This window comes from Saccopteryx leptura, chromosome X (assembly GCF_036850995.1).
Source record: "Saccopteryx leptura isolate mSacLep1 chromosome X, mSacLep1_pri_phased_curated, whole genome shotgun sequence".
In the NCBI taxonomy this organism is placed as follows: domain Eukaryota; kingdom Metazoa; phylum Chordata; class Mammalia; order Chiroptera; family Emballonuridae; genus Saccopteryx; species Saccopteryx leptura.
Window position 1 is genome coordinate 34139788 of NC_089516.1, and position 23759 is coordinate 34163546.

General features: G+C 43.5%; 1 protein-coding gene across 1 annotated transcript in view; it reads left to right on the forward strand.

Annotated features, from left to right (window-relative positions):
* Positions 1–23759, forward strand: part of ZNF275 (zinc finger protein 275) — a 106251-nt gene that overhangs the window by 13245 nt on the left and 69247 nt on the right. Inside the window, 3 exon segments of the mRNA XM_066357778.1 lie at positions 396–465; positions 467–492; positions 823–1887. Of these exon segments, the coding sequence (XP_066213875.1) occupies positions 396–465; positions 467–492; positions 823–1887 (1161 nt within the window).

Below are 23759 nucleotides of genomic sequence, written 5' to 3' on the forward strand. Positions count from 1 at the left end.
TTGACAACAACAGGCTCCTGTGGACCATAATACTACCTACATGTTTGAGGTGGGAGGGTTCTCGGAAGAGAGACGCTGGGGTCAGGTGTGAAGTTATGGAAGAGCATGGAGTTCAGTGTGGGACCCTGAGGGGGTGGATATGGAAAAAGGGGGGAAGGTCAGCTCCTCGGTAGGACCACTGCTGGGTTGGGCCCAGAGCCTGTCTCATCCGGCTGCTGGAAGGAGCCACTCCTTAGGCAAAGCATTTGAAATGAGTGAATGACTTCCTAGGGTCACAGCCAATACAGACTTTGAGGATTGAAAGGGCTTCCCCTTTGGAGGCCCTGCCCCATTCCTGCACTGTTTTGACGTCATCTCTGGCTGCCACCATAATCCGTTTTCTTTTCCACGAGCAGGAGTTCCTGTTTTGAATTCTGCCTTGGTCTCTCACCTGGTGCAAGGACCACTACTATTGTTCTTACATCCTTAACACAGGTCAAGCTAAGTATTCTGGTGAGTAAAAAATAATCCTGAAGAAATGTGAGGAAATCTTGGGGGGAGCCCAGCTGAGCCTTTGGGGAGAGAGTATGACTCTTCCTCAGTCACAGAAGGGGAGACCCCCCTCAGGACCACTTTGGTAGGAAGCACCCATCAGTCACACCCTTCTCCCCTTTCCCTCTATGGTCCTTGCTTCTCTGGTTAGATGGGCACCAGCCACCCTAACCAGGTGGCCTTCAGGGCCAACGCTCAGCAGCTGTCTCAGGAGGAATGCAATTCTTGACAAAGAATAGCCTCCTTCCTTCCTCCTCTGCAGACTGCAGTGTCTTGTGGTTCTCATTTCAGAAAGCATCTCAAGGACCCAGTACGAGGTGGTGGTTGAAGACTCTCAGCCACAGGAGATGGCATCCACGAGCTCCTCGAGGGCCAGTGAGCCCAGCCCTAAGGTCCAACAGAATGGGGACTCTGTGGGGATGGGGGGGAGCCCTCAGAATGTGCCTATAGAACATCACTTTGCATGTAAAGAGTGTGGGGACGCCTTTCGGCTTAAAGTCCTCCTTGTGCAGCACCAGAGAATTCACAGTGAGGCGAAAGGCTGGGAGTGTGGTGATTGTGGAAAGGTCTTCAGGGGGGTCTCTGAGTTTAATGAGCACCGGAAGAAGCACGTGGCTGCAGAGCCCGTCCCAGGCCCAAGCTGGGCCTTCGATGATGCCATGGAGAAGGGGGAGCAAGTGGAGAAGGAGGCGAAGCCCTTCGAGTGTGAGGAATGTGGGAAAAGTTTTAAGAAAAATGCAGGCCTCAGTCAACATCTGCGTGTCCACAGCAGAGAGAAGCCCTTTGACTGTGAGGAATGTGGGCGTTCCTTCAAAGTGAACACCCACCTCTTTCGCCATCAGAAGCTTCACGTTTCTGAAAAGCCCTTTGCCTGCAAGGCTTGCAGCCGGGATTTCCTGGATCGCCAGGAACTTCTCAAGCACCAGCGAATGCACACCGGCCACCTGCCCTTCGACTGTGATGATTGTGGAAAGTCCTTCCGAGGGGTCACTGGTCTGGCTGAGCACCAGCGCATCCACAGCGGGGCCAAGCCCTTTGGGTGTCCCCACTGCGGCAAGCTGTTTCGGAGGAGCTCAGAGCTCACCAAGCATCGGCGGATCCACACCGGCGAGAAGCCCTATGAATGCGGCCAGTGCGGGAAGGCCTTCCGGCAGAGCTCCAGCCTCCTGGAGCACCAGCGCATCCACACCGGGGAGCGGCCCTATGCCTGCGGGGACTGTGGCAAGGCCTTCCGGGGGCCTTCTGACCTGATCAAGCACCGACGGATCCACAGCGGACTGAAACCATATGAGTGTGACAAGTGCGGGAAGGCCTTCAGGAGGAGCTCGGGCCTGAGTCGCCATCGGAGAACCCACAGTGGAGCAAGACGCTGTGAGTGCAGCGAGTGTGGTCGCGTGTTCAAGAGGCGGTCGGCGCTGCAGAAGCATCAGCCAATTCACCATGAGTAGATAGATGAGGCCCGCAGACCCTTGTCAGCTGGTTCCTGCCCCCCCCCCACCCCCAGAGTGGGAGAGGGGGATGGCAGAGTCAAAGGAGATGAACAGTTTTGTAGTGCTTATATATTTTATTGTCAGAAAGGTTGAAACCAATTTATACTGCCACCAGCAATTTGTAAGTGTACATTTCCCATTTTGCCTCTGGAGAATAGCTTTTTCCATTTTTAATTTATTTTGGTTTGTTTAACTGGCATAGAATACCTTCAAGGTATTTAAATCTGCAGGCCTTGAATCTGAGAATGGAAGAAGAAAAACCTGGATGGGGGTGGAGGGGGGCTTGTTGGTCCTCCCCTCTAAGCTCCCACCTCAGGGAAGCTGACACACACAGCTGGCTATTCAGTGATGGCGTCAATATAATGTGAGCCGCACTTTCCGGAAGAAACGATTGCCCCAAAGTCTTTTGGCCTACTTGAATTTATAAATTTTTAGGGATGTAAATAGAATACTCAAATGTGTTATAATATTTAATTTATTTAGTTATACATACATAATGTAAATCACATATTATATAGAATAATATATTAATTTAGAACATATTCCTTTTTTCCCTCCCTCTGTTCCATATCATTTTGTTCTAACTCCTCACATAACATTTCTGACCTCACCAACTTCGTCAACCTGAGAGCCCCTTTTGAGTCATCAGTTTCAAAGCACATCCAGTGGTTTTCCATCCATCCAAGCTGTGTGCCATGTAGCACTGTGACAATCCCTGCACAAGGCTCTCACTAGAAACTTGCTCCCCAGCCATAAGTATGTACTCACGTAGCATTAAGACAATTTTTGTTGAATTTATCCCATAACTCGACAACATAACCACTTAGGGTGTTCCTTTTTTAAATGCATCTAAAAGCCTTTTTTATTTTAAGCATCTAAAACTTATTGTGAAGCCATACTCTTAGGTTAAATTTCTCTTGTGTCCTTTTTTTCTGAAGCCAATTCTGACTGGTGTATCTTACATATATCCAAAACTAACATCAGTTGGGGTTGGTTTTGGCCAACGAGTCTCTCCTCAGCAGCACTATTTTCAAAATTAAGTTGAGCGAGCATCCTTGTAGTAAAGGGACGTGTCAAGGACTCAAGTGTAAGGCGATGCCTCCTTTTTGAGAACAGTTGTCTTTCCTCATATGGAACCTCGATGCCTCTTCTTCAAACCTCTGTCTACAGCTCTGTAAAGGGGGGGTGGTCACAGAACTACCTCCTGAGGTCATAGCGAGGACTGCGACACCACGCCTGGCAGAGAGAGACGCTCAGTGAAGGGCACCTGCTGTCATCATCATAGTGATTGCTGTCACTCTGTGGCTCATTAGCACCAGAACTGGGGATGGACCCCAGCCTCCTCCCGGACTCCTGGCCACATCTTCTTTCTTGTGTGATGGCTTAGATATTGTTTCCGTTTCCTTGCATGCAAATTGTATGTTCATCTCCTTTGACCAGTTATCGAATTACCTTTGGATATATTGACTTTATACAGCAGTTCTTTCTATATCAATTGTGACGATTTCTTTTCCAATTTTATTGCTTTGCTCTTTATAACAATTTTATTGCACTTTTGTTATCCAGGCTTTTGATTTTTACATATCTAAGCATTCATTGTTGTTCATTAAGTCGTAATTTTTACCGGTTGAGTAGTTAGACACGATGACATTTTCTTCTAGAATTTTAATTACAAACAAAAAATTGAAAGCCCTGTCCCACCAAAAGGTCATGTTCCAAGTGGGCAGGCTGGGTGGGAATGGGCCGGAGAAGCAGGCTCGTTCCGCATCCAAAATGCAGACTCTGTGCATGTTTGTGGGCAGTACTTGACTATCCTACCTGGCCACTCAGGCACGCAAGAGGAACTTGCATCACAGATTGGCCAGAACAGTGACTGTTCCTCAGTATAGCCCTAGCCATTAGCAGCAGGGCTGGGCCTCACCTAGAGCAATGGGGTGGTCCAAACTTGGTCTTGGCAGCAGCTGGCCATCCTTTGAGCTTCTGGGAGCCTTGGCCATGTCTGGCATGGATTCATTGCCTGAGCCACAGACGCACTCAAAAGACATCTCCAATACGAGAAGACTTACCTGACGATGCCATGTGAATCGCATCCTCCTCTTAGTGAGTGATTCTGGAACAAGGAAGAGGTCGGATTGGTGGCTTCCACTTTTGGCAACTAAGGGAAATTCACCCACGTGTTCTGATGTCACCTCCTGCAGCCACACCAAAGAGGAGCAACAGAGCAAAGGCTCAGAGAGAAATCATGCTCTTCTGATGGCCTGCATGTCATGGTGATAGAAGCTGTCCACACCATGCTTGGGCTGTGACTTACAGCAGCTGTCCCCATGAGGGGCAATAAAAGAAGGGTTTGGAGGGCAAAAATGCCCTTCTGATGGCCTATGTGACATAGAAATAGAAGATGGTTATTCTGGGGCTAGGCTGTCACTTCAGCAGCCTCTCCCAGGAGGAATAGCAACACGGGCTGGCCAGGAGCCTGTCCTCTCCTGCAGAGCCCACAGGTGGAAGCCTGCCACTCTGGAGCTGTGGTGTGACTTCCCAACAGCTGTGCATGCGGTAAGGTTGGAGGACACTAGAGGGCCTGGAGAGGAAATGAGCCCTTCTACTGGGCCCACCGAGGTGGAGGCAGAACTTCCCGAAAGCCTCCCATCCCGGGAAGCAGGGTCCTACAATGACCCTTGTGCCCTTAGCCAGAAGGTACTCTGGAATGGCTCCCAGGCCACACCAATGGCTCTCTGCAACATCTCCATCCTGAGCCCCAGGCTCGAGAGCCAACAATAGCACTTGTTACATAGCAATTCCTTTTGCTCTGTGGGCTTCAGTTCTTGCAATTGTTGTGAATCTGTGTCTGAGATCACTACTTCTCTCAGCAGTTTTTCTCTTTTCACTTGAAAGCTGTATGATGTGTTTGATACCAGTGTCATTTGATAAGGAATGGTGACGTCTGTGGGGGGCAAATCTGGCACCTGTATCTGTAAGTACTCTGCCATTTCTTGCCCATTCACTAGGCATTTGTCCGGCTTTATGAAGGATCCAGATGCAGTATTAACTCGGAACAGCATCGTCATCACTACTTCGTTTCCCCTAGCCGGGACAGAGTCCTGGCCTCCATCCCATCACGCCCTCCTTTTTTCCATTCCCAGTACTAAACTTTTCTCTCAGATAAACTCTTTTCCAGAGTTAACACTAAAGACTACATTTTTTCTGTCGCTGTATTTGCAGGTGAATTCTGTGCTCCAACCACGATCAGTCTGTGGCTTTCACGTGTGTTCATAGTTGCGCCAAATTCCATTTTTGCGTCTGTTAACTTGGGGGTGGATTTCCTAGGATTCTCTAGGTATACTGCTACGTCAAATACAAAATGTGATTGAGCTTTCTGTCGTGTGTGCTTGTCTATGCATTCATGTATCTACCTCGTTTCATTTTTCTTTCTAATCACACGGACCTTTCAGAAGGGAAATGAAGAGCAGTTGGGTTACATAGAATGCTGGCTCTCATTAGAAATATATCCTTTTCTTATATTCTGAAAGAAAACCTCCATTGCTTTCATTAAAGTTTTAAATACTTGCTGAAATTTTTTAAAAAAATGTAATTGTTTACCATTTTTGCTGCTTGAGATTAACTGTGTTGATCAGTTGTGTCATACCCACTCTCAAAATTCTAGAATGAGCCCCACGCAATCACAGTGGGCATCCTTCTCATGCAATGTTGCATTCCAAGTGCCCCTGGCTTGGGCCCTGTTTTTGTGCAATGTGACCCCACTCCCCTTCTAGGCCACATTAATTAAACTACAACTGGCCACCTGACTAAAGGGCAGCAACTGGTCGCCAGAGCTGGCTGGAGATGATGGGCCACGCCTTCCAGGTTCTACGAACAAGTAATCAAGAAGTTTGTAGTTGGTGTTGGAAGAAAGAGGGAGCACGCCATATTTAGAGGAGTTGGGCGGCACTGCCTTGAAGATCTGTGGGTTCCTGCTAGGCGCCCCAGAGCTGCCTTCATCCCAGCACCCTGAGGAAGGCCTGATCTCATGTTCCTGGATTTCTGAGGACTGCCCTCATCGGTCCACTTGTGTGCCCCACCATAGACTTCTTGACTTGAGCCAGCCTGAATGGTTCTCTGCTTTTTGCAATCTGTTAAGAGCCAATTCATCATCGGCTGCTCCTGAGAAGTGTGACATAGCTAGCTTTCCTTGTGTTTTACCTGGCCCAAGTCCCACCCAACTGTAGTAAACACCCATTTAAATATGCTACTGTATTCTGTTCGCTAAGATGGGTTAAAAAAACAATCTATGCCTTCTAGTATTAGTGAGTTTGACCAGTTCTTTTCTGTCTGGGGATCATTCTTGTACTGACCCCAACTTTGCCCCATGAAATGAATTGCGTCCTCACTCACCATGTTCTTGATTCTGGAAGTGTCTCCCTACTTTCAGCAAATTCATCAGATGAGGAATTGTTGACTTCTCTATAACTATGAATATTTATATACTGTAATTGTCAATGTATCAGTTTGGGTGTTTACTTTCAAAAGTAGAATTGGTCTCTTTAAACTTGGCCTTCGGTGATATTTGCATATCTGAGAACAGTAGCTATGTCCTGCCCCAGTTCCTATTTCAGTTGTTGGCACTGTTCTCCTTCCAAACTCCTTAACTTGTCTATTTTATGGCACTTAACTATAATCAGCCTTGCACTATAGCTTCGCCCTCCCTGCCCTATCCCACCCATTAGATTGTGAGCTCTTAGAAGACAGGGGTGGTCCTTCATGTCTTATTCCCCTACCAGATCTAGCACAGTGCCTTGCATCAAGTAGATTTCAATAAATATATGTTAAATGGTTATGGTCTCCTTGATTTAATTTGCCAAAGATTAGTTTTTCAGTTCTTCCCTTGCCTTTCTTCCCACTCCTGGGGTCCAGGTGCTGTCTTGGCCTCCACTTGCTGGACACTCAGAGAGGAGAGGAAACACCTTGATGCAGGACAGCTGGTTTTCCTGGAAGTTTGAGCTGCCCCTTGGCAGAAGGGGTCTGTCATTCAGCCAAGTGCCTTCCCCAACTCCAGCTAGGGCTTTCCTCTGAGTCTTAATTCCAAGTGGGAACAGAAGTCCAGGCCAGACCCTGAGCTTCCCACCCAGGGACCAGGAATGGGATGACAGAAGTGGCCTCTGGGATTGAGAATCAGCCAGGCTCTCTGGGCTGGCGGCGGGTGGGAATGGGGAAGTCTGTCGTCTTGGTGGACAGGGGCTAGCCATCTCTCTATTGACCATTATCTCCTAAAAGGCAGGTAATGAGAGGGGTCTGGCTTCCTGATGCTCCCAAATGCAAATGACTCAGCTGTGGAGTCAGTTATTTGGTCCTGTAAGGACATGCGCAGAGTGGGCTCCAGGAGTGCTTAACTTGGACCCTTGTGGTCCATGACCCAAAAGGAGATAAAACACATTGGAAAGGAGCATGACTCCCTCTACCAATCTAGTCTCCCTGAAGCTTCCCAGGCAAGGACCCTGTCATCTTTTCTCCTGGGTCCCATTCTCATCATGCTATCTTCTAGGCAAAGGGTGTGGTAGCACCTTGCCCCACTCACAGCCCAGCTGCTTGCAAACACATGTCTGGAAAGAACCATTCATTTGCTTTGCCGACTTTGTTACGGGCTTACTACTGAAAATTCTACCTGTTTTTCTATAAAAAGTACAGTCTGTCTAGCAAGCTTTGGTTTTATAGAAGTCAAGACCACAGGTCCATTTTGACACCTAACGCCAGCCCCAGGGAAGAGGACAGCCCGGGGCTTTTCTCTTGGGGCTCTGTGGACCTCTAGTAGGGGGTTGAGAATGTTCTAGTGCCTCTGCCTTCTAGAGCCCTGTAACTTCACCACTACCCTCTGAGCCCCTCCGGAAGTCGTTTGCTGACCTGAGAGTTCACTGTCCCCAGAATCCCACCGTGTTGTGCTAGTACAAGCTCCTAACCACAACCCTCTGCCCCAACCCGCTTCTGTCCAGCTTGAGACCCCCCCGGGAGGGACCCCCGGTGTCGCAGACCCCCAGTGCAACTAGTAATTGTCCAGGTCCTGAGTGAGAATGGTGCGGAATGAAGAAATAAACTCAGAGAAAAGAAGTATGGGATTGGGAGGCCTCTGCAAGCTGATAGCAAGCCAGAGCAAAGCAAAACCCCTGGTTTGCTTTATTATATAGAGCAGAGCCATATGCAAATAAGGAAGTCTCCAATACAAAGTCACACATCTGAGGCATAAACAGGAATCCCCCCCACAATGCGTAACAAATCCACCAACATCAGAACGAACAAAGGGTGAGAGGAAGGGCATGTAAATTGCCTCTAGCAATTTAAGCAAGTGAGGTGGGGGAATGGGACGAATAGAAACACTCAGCTTCACAGCAACATGGAGGTGTGGGGAAGAGCTTAGCCTTTAGCTTAAGCCTTAAACTGGGAGGACTTTGTCAGCTTGCAATCAATCTCCCACACCCTGGAATTGTCTTAATCTGTTCAGGCTGGTATACCAAAAATACCTTAAGTCAGGTGGTTTTTAAACAACAAGACTTTACAGTTCTGGAGGCTAGAAGTCCAAGATGAAGTTGCTGGCAAAGCCAGTGTCTGGTGAAGACCTGCTTCTTGATTCATAGATGACTCACTTTGCTGCATCCTCACATGGAAGGGATGGGGGAGCTCTCTAAGGTCTCTTTTACAAGGGCACAACTTCCTTTCATGGGGGTTCCACCCTCATGACTCAGTCACCTCCCGAGAGCCCCATGTTCTAATACCACCACTTGGGGGGTAGGGTTTCAATGTATTAATTTTGGGGGACACAGATATTCAGTCTATAACAAGCATGTAGATAGAAAGGGGGGTTTCTTGCCTTGAAGCCCACTGCATTTTAGCTTAGTATCCTCCCAACCCATTAGCCTCAAGTTTCCACCATAACCAGCCCCTACAAGAGCATCTGCTGTGGCCCAGGTCATCATGGGAATGTCAGGCTGAAATGTATTTCATTCAGAATGGCTGACTGCTGGGCTTCTGCTAGCCTTTCACTGAGCTGCCTCTTTGGCCTGAAACCATCACACTGATGATGAGAGATAAAAAGGAGAAACACGTGGGCAATAGTGCCCTGCCCGCTGTTAACAGAGGTGAGGGTACTTGAGCTTCTCTTGGATTTATGCATTTATGAGTTTTACTTATACACTGGTGAGCTGTTTGAATTTTTTTCCCACCGAGCACCTATTATTGATTTGATTAAAAGATATTTAAATATATAATAAAAAACCTGGACCCTTCCCCCATCTTTTTCAGACAAGACAGGTCAGAAATACCCTGTGTTCCCACACTCTTACCCTTTTTCTGACCTTCATTCAACAAGCATTTATTGAGCACCTGCTGTATGTCAATGCATTCCAGAAGCAAATGACATAATCCCTGCCCTCAAGCACAGAACACCAGAGCAAGACAAATATGAAGCCAAAATGCCACAAGTGGGACCTACAGTCTCACCAAACTGGACTCCTAAGATTTGTGCACTTTAGTCAATGCAGGTTGCACTTCAATTTTAAAAAATACAGAGCCAAGACCCTGGCTGGTTGGTTCAGTGGTAGAGCCTGCCTGGCATGTGGAAGTCCCGGGTTTGATTCCTGGTCAGGGCACACAGGAAAAGCACCCATTCTCTACCCCTCCCTCTCTCACTTCTCTCTCTGTCTCTTCTTTCCTCCCGCAGCCATGGCTCGATTGGAGCGAGTTGGCCCCAGGTGCTGAGGATGGCTCCATGGCGTCCACCTCAGGTGCTAAAAAATGGCTCCTGCTGCAGTAGAGCAAGGGCCCCAGATGGGCAGATCATCGCCCCCTAGTGGGCTTTCCAGGTGGATCCTGGTCGGGGAACATGCGGGAGTCTGTCTGACTCCCCTCCTCTCACTAAATAAAAAAAAAAACTACAGAGCCAAAAAGGCACAACATTAGCAAATGAATCTGCCTTTCTCCATGCTCAGTCCTTCTGACTTTACATTCCAAAGACCTCCATGCTCTGCCTTGGCTGGGAGGGGTCCTCTCCCCACTCCTGGAGCCACTTGTGCTTCCACACTCAATGTTACTGTCTGAGAGTGACCTGAGCCCCAGACCGAGAACCTCTAAGTCATGGTGAGGCAGATTCATGCTGGCCCGCAGCACCCAAGCCAGGACGAGGCCCAGAGTAGGCCTTGGTGACAAAAGGTGTCCTGTCAGTGGGTAGGACAGCACAGCTTTCCCACCCTAGAGCTGAGCTCTGGGGACTGGACCGGATGGGATCCAGCCTAAGCCTGGGCCTCCCCTCACCCCCCACCCCAAGAGCGAGGCTGTGGAGATGATGGATCAGATCATACATTGGGTGAGGAAAGACCCAGCAGGCCTGGGCCGGCCTTGCCTCCCAGGGACCCCGGCCTCAGAGTCCATGGAGGTGCCAATGATGCTGCTCAACCTGGTAGACCAGCTCGGGGAGGCAGACAAGGAGCTGGCGGCCAACTACGCGGAGCTGGGTGACTGGTGCGCCCAGAGGATCCTGCAGCATGTCCAGGTGGGGAGCAGGAGGCTGATGCCAGCTGCCTGATGGGCCCTGAGTGCGGGGGGTGGGGCAGGACAACCCCAGTTCTCCACCCCTGAAGGCTTGTCCTCTGCCCACACCCACCACCAACCTAGGCCCTGCTGGTCTCCTTCACAGGTGGGGAGACATATGGAGGCTTGGTCAGGGAGAGGCGAGGCCCAGGACCCTCAAGAGGTGGAAGGCCCAGGGACCTGGGTGGAGGCTTGGTCAGGGAGAGGCGAGGCCAGGACCCTCAAGAGGTGGAAGGCCCAGGGACCTGGGTGGAGCCAAGCACAGGAGCGAGGGTGCCAGGCATGTCAGAGAGCAGGAAACCCAGACTCATGTCCTTCCAGTCCTCTGTGTGTTCCAGGACAACCAGACAGTGGTAGGATCTCCTGGTTGGAGACAGTAAGTAGGTGGCAGGTGCCTGGAAGATAGGGCACAGCCTCAGCCTTCACTCAGAAGGCCCCTCGAGGCCAGGAGCTGCCTGCACACTGGGCGGCTGAATGGGAGGGGCCTAATGGTTCTGGTAAGGATTGTTGATCCTGAACTTCAAGAAGCTTCACAGCTCCAAGCCAGCTATGGAATGGCATGGAGGGCCGCGGCAGACACATACGACCGATGCTAGACGGCCAAGCCCAAATCTCAAATCTCACTCGCAAGAAATGAATTTCTGGGATTCAATAATAAGTCTGAAATTTATTGCCAAATATACTTGTTATAATTTTGTTTTTCACTGTCATCCTTTGACTTTCAGAGTTGGCCTCCTGGTGCAGGAACTGTGGTCTCAGCTGACACCTTGGGTCCAGCAGTGGGATTCAACTGGTTCGCACCAGTTCAGCAGAACCAATACCTAGTTTTTTGTTGAGTTCGGCGAACCAGTTGTTAAAATGGCACTTGAATCAGGGTTCTCTCTAAGGTGGACACCTGGGCAGCTGTTCAACGTGGCAATCACAAATTTACATTCTTGACTCTTTTTTAACATCCATCTCCGCAACAACGTATTCTAAGCACCCATAGTAATGTTCATTCCATCCATAGGTGAAAAAAATTGCAAGTGAGGAGGCCAATCAAGAAGCAATACAGAAATATCTTAAATAACAGTTTTACTGTTTTTGTCAGGTATTATTTAATACTTTTTATTAATATTTCAAAACTTATAATCTAGTTTTGTGTACCTCTTATTGTCCTTATTTAAGTATTAAATGCATGAAATAATAAACTACCTTTTCGTATATCATTTTTTTTAATTTTTAAAATTTTATTTATTCATTTTTAGAGAGGAGAGAGAGAGAGAAAGAGAGGGAGAGAGAGTAGAGAGAGACAGAGAGAGAGAAGGGGGGAGGAGCTGGAAGCATCAACTCCCATATGTGCCTTGACCAGGCAAGCCCAGGGTTTTGAACTGACGACCTCAGCATTTCCAGGTCGACGCTTTATCCACTGCGCCACCACAGGTCAGGCCGTATATCATTTTTTTAAACTTAAAATGGTCGTTAGGGCAGAGAACTGGTTGTTATATTATTTGGATCCCACCACTGCTTGCGTCCCTGTGCTGCGCACTCACCCCCTTTGCACCAGCCACCACATGATGACACCCGATGCTTTCCAAGAAGCCCACTGCATTTCAGAAGAAAGGTTTCAGTAGCTTCTTTACCAGAGGATCTCTGTGCCCTGGATTAACAGTTCGGTCAAATCTCAAAACCTTTGTCTTTAGTTACCTAAAACAGTCAGTGTCCATAGCAATCCTAATGGCAAGATTTCCTTTTCCATTTTTCAGCAACTGTTTTCCTAAAGTATTTTGTCAAGTCTGGTTTGAAGTTAGTTTAGGTGAGATCAAATGTGTTTTTAGAATCTCACTTTTCTCTAAAACTTGATTCTTGTCTTCATATGTTCACATTATTATTTCAGGATCAGAGATAATTAATTATAAGACACGATTATACACAACTTCATAGATTTTCTTCCTGGAGGTTCTGCCTTATTTCATTCTTGCAAAATGAGCATTCCCTGTAGGACTTTTTCTGAAAACACTCACTGGCTAAAAGGAATCAAACAACTGAATACTAAATTCCATTCTTAAAGTGCTTGTATATAGTGCTACAAACGCTGTGCCCATATACCAAACCACCGAGTAAAACTATTATCTTGTGTTGTATTATTTTTAAAAAAATTTGCAAACATTTTCTGCACACTTATATATATATATATACATATACATATACATATACGTATACATATACATATACATATACACTGGAGAGTTTCTCATATCATATCTTTATTTTGAAACTTGCTCTCTTCACATAATGAGGCCTGCCTGGCAGGGAGGTTTTTACTACAGCTCAGTATGATAAGCACAGCACCAATGTAGCTTGGTTTCTCCCCCATTTCCCCTCCTTAGTGAACATTTAGGTGCCTTGCAGGGTTTCCCCAATGAGAACACTACATGGGCAGTCTTGCCCCATCACACAAGCACAAATACTGCTGTGGAACTGGTGCTGAATCAGGTAGCACAGTGCTAGCCAGCTTCAACAAAGAGACCAACTATATATAGATAATGCAGCAGCTTATAGAAGACAAGACCATTTCCTCGCTCATGTAAGTCAGAGCCGAGCAGTTAAGTTGACAAGGCAATTCCACCCACTCGGTCACTTAGGGACCTCAGCTCCTTACATCTGGTTTTGCCTCTCTTCTCTAGAGTAGTGCTTCTTAAATCATCTATGGTAAAAGATCAATTTATATTCCCCAATGCATTGTGGACCGAGATTTTTGTAAAAAGCAATAAAGAGCCTGACCAGGCAGTGGCGCAGTGGATAGAGCGTCGGACTGGGATGCGGAAGACCCAGGTTCGAGACCCCGAGGTCACCAGCTTGAGCGCGGGCTCATCTGGTTTGAGCAAAGCTCACCAGCTTGGACCCAAGGTCGCTGGCTCGAGCAAGGGGTTACTCGGTCTCCAAAGGCTCACAGTCAAGGCACATATGAGAAAGCAATCAATGAACAACTAAGGTGCTGCATCGAAAAACTGATGATTGATGCTTCTTATCTCTCCACATTCCTGTCTGTCTGTCCCTATCTATCCCTCTCTCTGACTCTCTCTCTGTCTCTGTAAAAAATAAAAAAATAAATAAATAAAGATATCATAGTGATGTTGCATTGCTATAAAAACTTCACAAAGCTTCCTCCTGATATCTGTACTAGCCTCCTCATGGACCACTAATAGATGACCTGTGGTCTAAGCATCATGCTCAGGAGCTCAGCTCCAGGGCATCGCTGACTGCTGGGTCAGGTCCCAAAAGGTCATATCTGCGCCCTTCTCCCCCATCTCCCCACACTTTATTGGCATTTTCTTAATTACTAGGGTAGTCACGTTGAACATCTTTTTAAGTATTTATAGATCATTAGCATTGACACTTCTGCAGACTGTTCAAATTCTTTGTTGTTTTTCCCATTGACTTATAGTTATTTTCATATGCTTGATATTAACCCTACGTCTGTCATACATGTTACATATGCTTTCTTCCACACTGTTATTTATTTTAATTTAGTTTATAGTGCATTTATTGTGATGCAGAGATATTTTTCATCTTGATGTTGTCAAATGCATTGGAGTTTTCTTTTATGTTGTCTGCACTTTGTGCCTCGCTTAGTGACATCTTTATCCAATAACTAGAAAGATATACTCATCTAGTTTTAGTTTTACAAATTTGTTTTTATAACTTGTTTATATTCATGTTTAGATTTTTTTTTTAAAGCAAGAGAGAAGAGCAAGAAAGGAGAGAGAGGGAGGAGAGAGAGATGAGAAGCATCAACTCATAGTTGTTTCACTTTACTTGTTCACTGATTGCTTCTCATACATGCCTTGACTGGGGAGCTCAAGCTGAGTGAGTGACCCCTTGCTCAAACCAGTGTGACCTTGAGCTTCAAGCCAGTGACCTTAGGATCATGTTAATGATCCTACACTCGAGCCCACAAGCCTGTGCTCAAACAGGCAATCGGGGTTTGAAATGGGGGTCTCAGTGTCCCAGGTTGATGTTCTATCCACTGTACTACCACCAGTCAGGCTCATGTTTAGATTTTTTTACTCATTCAAGAATCTCTTTTCATCTATGATATCTGGTTAAAAGTTATTGTTTTATTTTCCTTACATAGTCACTTATCCCAACATCATCCTTCACCCGATTAATTGCAATACTATATTCATCAGAAAGAACAGAAGCTCCATGCTCCCATGAGAAGACAGGCTTTGTTTTTTTCACCACTGAAATAGAATCTGACATATCATAGACCATCACTGTTTGTTAGTGAATGAAAGGATGGGTGGATGAATGGATGTATGAATGGATGAATGGATGTATGAATGGATGAATGGAGGGATGGATGGATGGATAGATGGGTGGATAAATACTAAATTGCTAAATTTTCTTGGGAGTGTTTCTGGAATTTCTCTCATTCTACAATTAATATGCTTATTCTTGCATCAATACTCTACTGTTTCAATTACTATAGCATTATAATAAGTTTTGATATCTAGTAGATTCTTCTAAGTGTTTTGGCCAATATTGTGCATTTTTTTTTCAGAATGGACTTAAGAATCAGTTCATCAGTTTCCATTAAAATCTCCTTGTGACTTTTATTGCAGTTACATTGAAGTTTTAGGCTATTTTCAGGGGAACTGACATCTTTTAAAGTTGAGTATTTCTCTTCAAGAACATGATGTAACTCATGGTTGACTCAGGCCAGCTTTTATATCCTAGAGTGAACTTTATATTTTTCTTTTTCACACTGGTCTTACACATTTTAATACATTTTACTCTGAAGCATTTCAGAGTTTGTATTGCTTTTGGGATCCAGAGCTTTTTAAATATTCTATTTGTCAATTGCTAATTGTTGGAAAGATAGAGCATATGAAAAGCTCTTATATGAGCTTTAGTGATTTGCCAGGCGTTTCTCTTAGATTCTTTAGACAAATGAGCATAACGTATCTGAATAGTTTTTTCTCTTTCAATATTTATATCCTATGTTTCTTTCTTGTCTCACATTGATTAAGAAGAGTCCTTTACAGAAGAGTGGCAAGGATGGCGTGAATAGGTGTTAAATTTTATCAAATGCTTTCTACATCAAGTGAGATACTATATTTACAATTCCCCTTTAACCAATAATGATGCGAATTACATTAATAACTGTCTATATTAATTTATCATTCCATTTTTGGGAAAACTCTACTTGGGCATGATAAAGGATATGATTTAGTATCTTTGTGTGTGTGTGTGTGTGTGTGTGTGTGTGTGTGTGTGTGTTTTTCATAAGATTGGTCTACACAGAGCATTTACACTGCTATCTTAATTCAATTTGGTTATCATATTATAACAAATTCATAAAACGGGGTTTGAATGTTTTCCATCTTTTCCAATGCAGAGAAGGATTTGGGCAATATAAGAATTACTTGTTTCTTTACAGATTTAGTAGAATTAATCATCAAACCACCTGGGCCTGATGTACTTTTCAAGGATAGATCTTTGACTATCTTTATGTTTCTTCTATGCATATGGGTTTATTTTAATTTTATGCTTTTTGAAAAATTATTATAATCCATATTTTCTTAGAAAATTCTCTCTCCTATCTAGATTTTCCAGTTTATTTAAAGCTCTATATTATATTCTCTTACAATTAAAAAAATATCTCTGCATCTGAAGTTATAATGTACCTTGTTTCTTATGATAGTTATTCATTTATTCACATTCTTTTCTCCTGACCAAAATTGCCATAATTTTGTGCATTTTTAAATTTTGGCCTTTCAACTATTCTGGATTTTTTGCTTTTATATCTTTCATTAATCATTACTCTCAGTAACAGGCTCCCCTTTGGTTAGAAATGTCTAATTTTAATGCTCTGGATTTCGTGAATATGATTTCTGCTGTTGGACTTGTCAGGATTTTCTTTGTAACCAAGCACATAGTTTGGTAAATGTACCATCTACATCCTAGAAGATCTGTATTATCTGATTGTTGGGTGCAGTCATATATTCATTGTACGTCTGTTAGGTTAAGCTCATGACTTCTTTTACTCAAAGCCTTCATATTCTTACTTATTCTTTGTCTCTTGGTCTGTCAGTTCCTGAAAGATATATAGTAAATCTCAGTACATCTGATAATATCAATTTCTTTTTGAACTTCTATCAGTGGTTTTGTTTTTTTTTTTTTTTTTTGCTTCACATATTATGAAGCTATGTTGGGCACAAAGGTTTATGGTCATTATAACTTCTTTGAGCTTGTGCCTTTTATTTATAGGAAAGTTCATATTTGTCCTTTCGGAAGCTTTTTGCTTTGATTTCTATTTTACATGATAATAGTATTGCTCTATCTATTTTTCTGTTAGTACTTTCCCAGAATATGTTTCCCATTTATTTTGACCCTTCTCATGATTTGTTTTGTAATAAGACCCTGCATTTGTTGGAAATAGCAATGTGCCAAGTTTCAAAACTACATTTCCCAGCCTCCCTTGGATATAGGAGTGGCCAATGAAATGAGAGGGGAAGTCATTGGGAAGGCATTGGGTTCTGGAAAGTTCTTTACAGTCAAATGAATTAGTGAGTGATGCCCCCTTTTAGTCCCCTTTTGCCCCTTTCTCTTTCTCCTAACCTAGGACACATGTGTGATGACTGGAGTTTCAGCAGCTATCTTGGCACAGTAAGGAAAATGCTAAGCAAATTATTAAGGGTTTTTTTTATTTTTTTTATCTATGAGCAACTAATCAAAGCCAGCAACTGCCTACCTTCAAATATTTCAATACATGAGAAAAATTCACTCTTTGTGTTTATTTTATTTTATTTATTTTATTTTTTTTTTAGAGATACAGAGAGAGGGATAGATAGGGACAGACAGACAGGAATGGAGAGAGATGAGAAGCATCAATTATCGTTTTTCGTTGTGACACCTTAGTTGTTCATTGATTGCTTTCTCATATGTGCCTTGACCGTGGGCCTTCAGCAGACCGAGTAACCCTTTGCTCGAGGCAGCAACCTTGGGTCCAAGTTAGTGAGCTTTGCCCAAACCAGATGAGCCTGCGCTCAAGCTGGCGACATTGGGGTCTCGAACCTGAGTCCTCCGCATCCTAGTCCGACATGGTGGTGCAGTGTGTAGAGCATCGGACTCTTTGTGTTTAAACAACCACAATTGCATGTCTGTTATTCCATCAGGCACAGTTCCTATGTTCCAATACCTGTGGAGGAAACCAGTGTTATTAATTTTTGTGTATCGTTCTAGAGATATTCTTTTTATTTTTCACTATTCTAAGTATATATTTTATTTTGTTATGGCTATTTTTAGACATAGACAAGAACAAAAACTAGTATAATTAACTCCAATGTACCCATCACCCAGCTTCAACACTGTCCGTCAATATTCTATGCATGTGCATGCACACATATTCTTTTTTGTTTTATTTTGATTAGAAATTTCTTTTTAATTTTATTTTAAAAGTTGACTTTAAGAGGTGACATTGATCAATAAGAGTACATAGGTTTCAGGTGAACATTTCTATAGCATTTGAACTGTTGATTATGTCGTATACCCATCACCCAAAGTCAAATCACTTTCCATCACCTTATATTTGTCCCTCTTTACACCCTTCCTTCTAGCACCTTCCCGGCCCCTCCTCCACACCCTTTTCCCCCTGGAAACCACTTCACTTCTATCTACGTCCATGAGTCTCAGTTTTATATCCCACCTATGTGTGAAATCATACAGTTCTTAGCTTTTTCTGAATTACTTAGTTCACTTAGTATAATGTTCTCAAATTCCATCCATGTTGTCAGAAATGCCACTATGTCATCATTTCTTATGGCTGAGTAGTATTCCATTGTACATATTAGCACATCTTCTATCAATCTATCAAGGGACACTGGTTGTTTCCAAGTCTTGGCCACTCTGAATAATGCTGCAATGAATGTGGAGGTGCATGTGTATATGTGTATTTACATACCATTGTTTTTGAGTTTGTGGGGTAGATACACAGTAGAGGGATTGCTGGGTCATATGGTAGTTCTATTCTTTTTTTTTCTTTTTTTTTTATAAATAAATTTTTATTTTAATGGGGTGACATCAATAAATCAGGGTACATACATTCAAAGAAAACATTTCCAGGTTATCTTGTCATTTAGTTCTGTTGCACACCCATCACCCTAAGAGAGATCGTCCTCCGCCACCCTCCATCCAGTTCTCTCTGTACCCCTCCCCCTCCCCCTGTTCCTCCTTCCCTCCCCCCACCCCCCGTAACCACCACACTCCTCTCCATGCCTCTTAGTCTCGCTTTTATGTCCCACCAATGTATGGAATCCTGCAGTTCCTGTTTTTTTTCTGATTCGCTTATTTCACCCTGCACAATGCTACCAAGACTCCACCATTCCGCTGTAAGTGATCCGATGTCATCATTTCTCCTAGCTGAATAGTATACCATGGTGTATATGTGCCCCATCTTCTTCATCCAGTCCTCTATTTTTTTTTACAGTGATTAAAAGCCTTTAAGCAAACTCTTGGGCAATACAGCAAGAATCCATAAAAGAGTAGTGTCCTTAACATGTTCACCAAGTCCAAGTTGGCCCCATCACCATGCCAAATCCCTGAAAAATGCAACCCAACCACAGTTCAGTCTGTTAGGAGCTGTCACAGGGAGCAGGAATCCAGGAAAGTTCCACACAGGAAAAGTCCACAAGGCACTGGAATTGTTGTCACCATTCTATACTTTGCAGCTCATGTCCAAGTCCCAATGACCGCTGCTTCTAGCTGGTAATGATTCAGGTAGACTGGAAAAAGTCATTTGCAGCATGCGTGGATATGGAGCTTCTGTTCTCCTCTGCCTGGAGAGTTGAGACCAGGTTGCTTTTCCCTGGAGCTCTGTGACTGTGGCATGGTAAAGAGAACCTTGGGATACACTAAGCTGGGTGCCAAAGGTAAATTCATAATAGAAGTTGGCAAAAGGAAGAAAGAGAGCTCTAAATTAGGAGTAGGTCCCAGCCTGAAATATGAGTGGGGCATTGAGGTAGGAGGGATAAGGGAAACACTATATATTAAGCAAAGCATCAGAAAATAGGTCTATCAACACCCACAACAGAGATCTTTGAGGGAAGAATAAAAAACCTGACTATTCAGGCAAAACATAGTTAAGTGGCCCTTGTGCAAATGAGATCAGTTTACCTGCTTCTTGGAAGAAATACCCTAGGCTCGTCCACAGTGTCGTAGATGGGGCCAACGGCCCTGGGCACCTTCAGCCTTCAGTGGCAAACCCCAGCTTTCTGGGCAAGGTTAGGTCATAGGTGGCTGGAGCAGGGCTGGAAGAGACTGAACCCTCCCTTAGAGGAGCGAGGGGGAAGCCTACCTTCCAGTGTCCCTGTTTCCTCACAGCAGAGGCATGTAAGCCTGGCAGGCTTTAGCTCAATGACCTTCCTCTCCACTATTGAAGCAGGACCCAGATGGCATCCTATGAGACCCCTTTGGGGCATTGGAGCCTTTAAGGGTGTATCCTAAAAGCTGGTAGTTCCCCTGATCTCTATTGGGCTTTTTCTGCCTCTAGGTATCTTAAAAGCCATTCTCAGAAGATCTCGCTGAGGGGTTTGAGGATCCCCATCCGCCTATATAAATATTTTCCATATATCTGGAGCTATTTGGAAAAAAGACAGAACAGTGTTATTAGTTGGATCTAATAAAGAAGGTAGTAGTTTGCAGGCGAAAAAGATTTGGTGTCTCCTGTTCGTCAGCATTCAAAAGAAATGTAAATTTTTTTTTTTTTAAGTAAAAAGCATGATATGGTAGACCCGTAGGAGTCATTGGCCTGGTGTGCAGGATTCCTGGGTTCGATTCCTGGCCAGAGCATACAGGAGAAGCGTCCATCTACTTCTCCACCCCTCCCCCTCTCCTTCCTCTCCGTCTCTCTCTTCCCGCCCACAGCCTAGGCTCCACTGGAGCAAAGCCACCCCAGGCACTAAGGATGGCCCCATGGCCTCCGCCTCAGTCACTAGAATGGCTCTGGTTGTAACAGAGCAACACCCCAGATGGGCAGAGCATTCCCCCCTGGTAGGCATGCCAGGTGGATCCCAGTCAGGCGCATGCAGGAGTCTGTCTGACTGCCTCCCCATTTCCATCTTCAGAAAAATACAAAAAATAAATAAATAAAAGAAAAAATACTAAAAAAAAAAAAAAGGGGGGGGCATTCCCTTGTGCTAAAGCTCCAGGGAGCATGGAGTGAGCTTGAGTATGTCCTATGAAACATGGAGCTCTATGTTGACATATAAGTCTTTGAAGAAGGAGGAACTGCTGAAATAGTTTATCAGCATTTGTCCCTAAGACAGCAGTCTTTATAGTGGAAACACCATACGTAAATATTTGCTGTCTGTCTATAGATTAAGGGGGGAATATGGCAAATGCTGAAAAGCCATGATCTTTGTGCCCTTCCCCTCCCCCAACCCCCTCCCTCTCCTCCCCCCACCCTGTAACCCCAACACTGTTGTTCATGTCTCTGAGTCTCATCTTTATGTCCCACCTATGTATGGAGGTAGTTCTATTCTTAATGTTTTGAGGAACCACCATACTTTCTTCCATAACGGTTGTACTAATATGCATTCCTACCAGCCGTGAATAAGGTTTTCTTTTTCTCCACAGCCTCTCCAATACTTATTCTTACCTGCCTTGTTGATAATAGTCAATCTAACAGATGTGAGGTGGTATCTCAGTTTTGTTTTGCATTTCACGAATAGCTAGTAAAGATGAGCATCTTTTCATATATCTGTTGGCCATTTGTATGTCCTCTTGGGAGAAATGTCTTCAGATCTTTCCTCATTTTTTAATTAGATAATTTGCTTGTTTGTGGCTGAGCTTTGTGAGTTCTTCCTATATTTTGGATATTAACCCTTTATCGGAGCTGCTGTTTGCAAATATCATCTCCCATTTATTTGTTTTGTTGTCAGTTTCTTTTGCTGTGCAGAAGCTTTTTAGTTTGAAATAGTCCCATTTATTTATTGTTGTCTTTACTTTCCTTGCCTTTGGGTCAAATTCACAAACTGTTCTCTATGGCCAAGGTCCTAGAGAACCTACCTATAGTGCATTCACTACCTATATTTCCTTCTATGTAATTTATTGTTTCAAATTTTATATTTAGGTCTTTGATCCATTTTGAATTAATTTTTGTGCAGGGAATACACTGTAGTCAAGTTTCATTCTTTTGCATGTGGCTTTCCAATTTTCCCAGCACCATTTATTGGAGAGGCTTTCTTTTGTCCATTGTGTGTTTTTGGCTTCTTTGTCGAAGATAATTTATCCATATGTATGTGGTTTTGTTTCTGGGCTCTCAATTCTGTTCCATTGGCCTATATGTCTGATTTTCTGCCAATATCATGCTGTTTTGATTATTGTGGCTCTATAGTATAATTTGAAGTCAGGTACCGTAATACCTCTGGCTCCATTCTTTTTCCTTAGGATTGCTTTGGCTTTTGGGGGTTTTTTACAGTTCCATACAAACCTGGTAATTTTCTGTTCTGTTACTTTAAAGAAATGACATTGAGATTTTGACGGAGATTGCATTAAATTTTTATATTGCTTTGGGTAATATGGCCATTTTAACCACGGTGATTCTTCCAATCCATGAACATGGAATATTTTTCCATTTCATTGTGTCTTTTTCAATTTCTTTCAATAATATTTTATAGTTTTCAGTACATAGATCCTTCACATCTTTTGTTAAATTTATTCTAGGTATTTGTTTTTTGTTGTTGTTGTTGTTGCAATTGTAAAAGGAATTGTTCTTTTTAGTTCATTTTCTGATATTTCATCATTGGCGTATAGGAAAGTGGTGGACTTTTATATATTGATTTTGTATCCTGCAACTTTACTGTATTGGTTTATTGTTTATAATAATTTTTTGGTGGAGTCTTTGGGGTTTTCTATGTACATGATCATGTCATCTGCAAAAAGTAATACCTTTACTTCTACTTTCCAGATATGGATGCCTTTTATTTCTTTCTCTTGGCTGATTACTCGGCTAGAACTTCCACAACTGTTGAGTAAGAGTGGAGAGTTGGCGGCCTTGTCTTGTTCCTAATTTTAGAGAAAACGTCTTCATTTTTTCACCATTTAGTATGATATTAGCTGATGGTTTTCCATATATGACCATTATTATGTTAAGGTTATTTCCTTCTATTTCAATTTTATTGAGTGTTTTAAACATAAAGTGATGTATCTTATTAAATACTTTTTCTGTATCTATTGATAGAATCATATAATTTTTGTTCTTTGTTTTGTTAATGTGGTATATTACGTTGATCAATTTCTGTATGTTGAACCATCCTTGTGCTCCTGGAATGAATCCCAATTGATCGTAATGTATTATTTTTTTAATGTATTGTTGAATTCAATTTACTAGTAGTTTATTTAGGATTTTTGCATCTGTATTCATTAGAGATATTGGTCTGTTTTATTTTTTGTTTTTTTGTTTTCTTTTGTAATGTCCTTGCCAGGTTTTGGTATGAGGGTTTATGTTGGCCTCATAAAATGTGTTAGGTAGTATTACTTTTTATATTTTTTAGAAGACTTTGAGAATGATAGATACAAGTCTTCTTTGAATGTTTGGTAGAATTCAGTAGTGTAACCATCTGGTCCTGGACTTTTGTTTTTTGGGAGGTTTTTGATAGTTGTTTATATTTTCTCCCTGCTTATAGGTCTATTTAGGTTTTGCACTTCTTCGTGACTCAGTCTAGAAGATTGTATAGTTCTAGAAACTTATCCATTTCTTCTAGATTGTTGAATTTGTTGGCATATAAGCTTTCATAGTATTCTAGTATGATCCAATTTACAGGAAATATGAAGTTCAGAGGAACTTGTTAAACTACCCCATAGGGATGCAATCATCACCATCCAGGCTGTGGGAGCTCTACAATACAAACAGCACAGTTTTCTCAACAAACAAATTGCAAGGGGAAAAAGAGAGGGAGAACCTGAAGCTAAAAAGACACTTAATAACATATCATTCTGTGTATGGACCTCAATCGGCTCCTAATTAAACAAACTATATTAAAAAATGTGACAATGGAGAATCTGAACAACCCATCACCTTTGTCATGTCAAAATATTTTATGATCTTTGCTTGACTTGTGGTGGCGCAGTGGATAAAGCATCGACCTGGAAATGCTGAGGTTTCTGGTTCAAAACCCTGGGCTT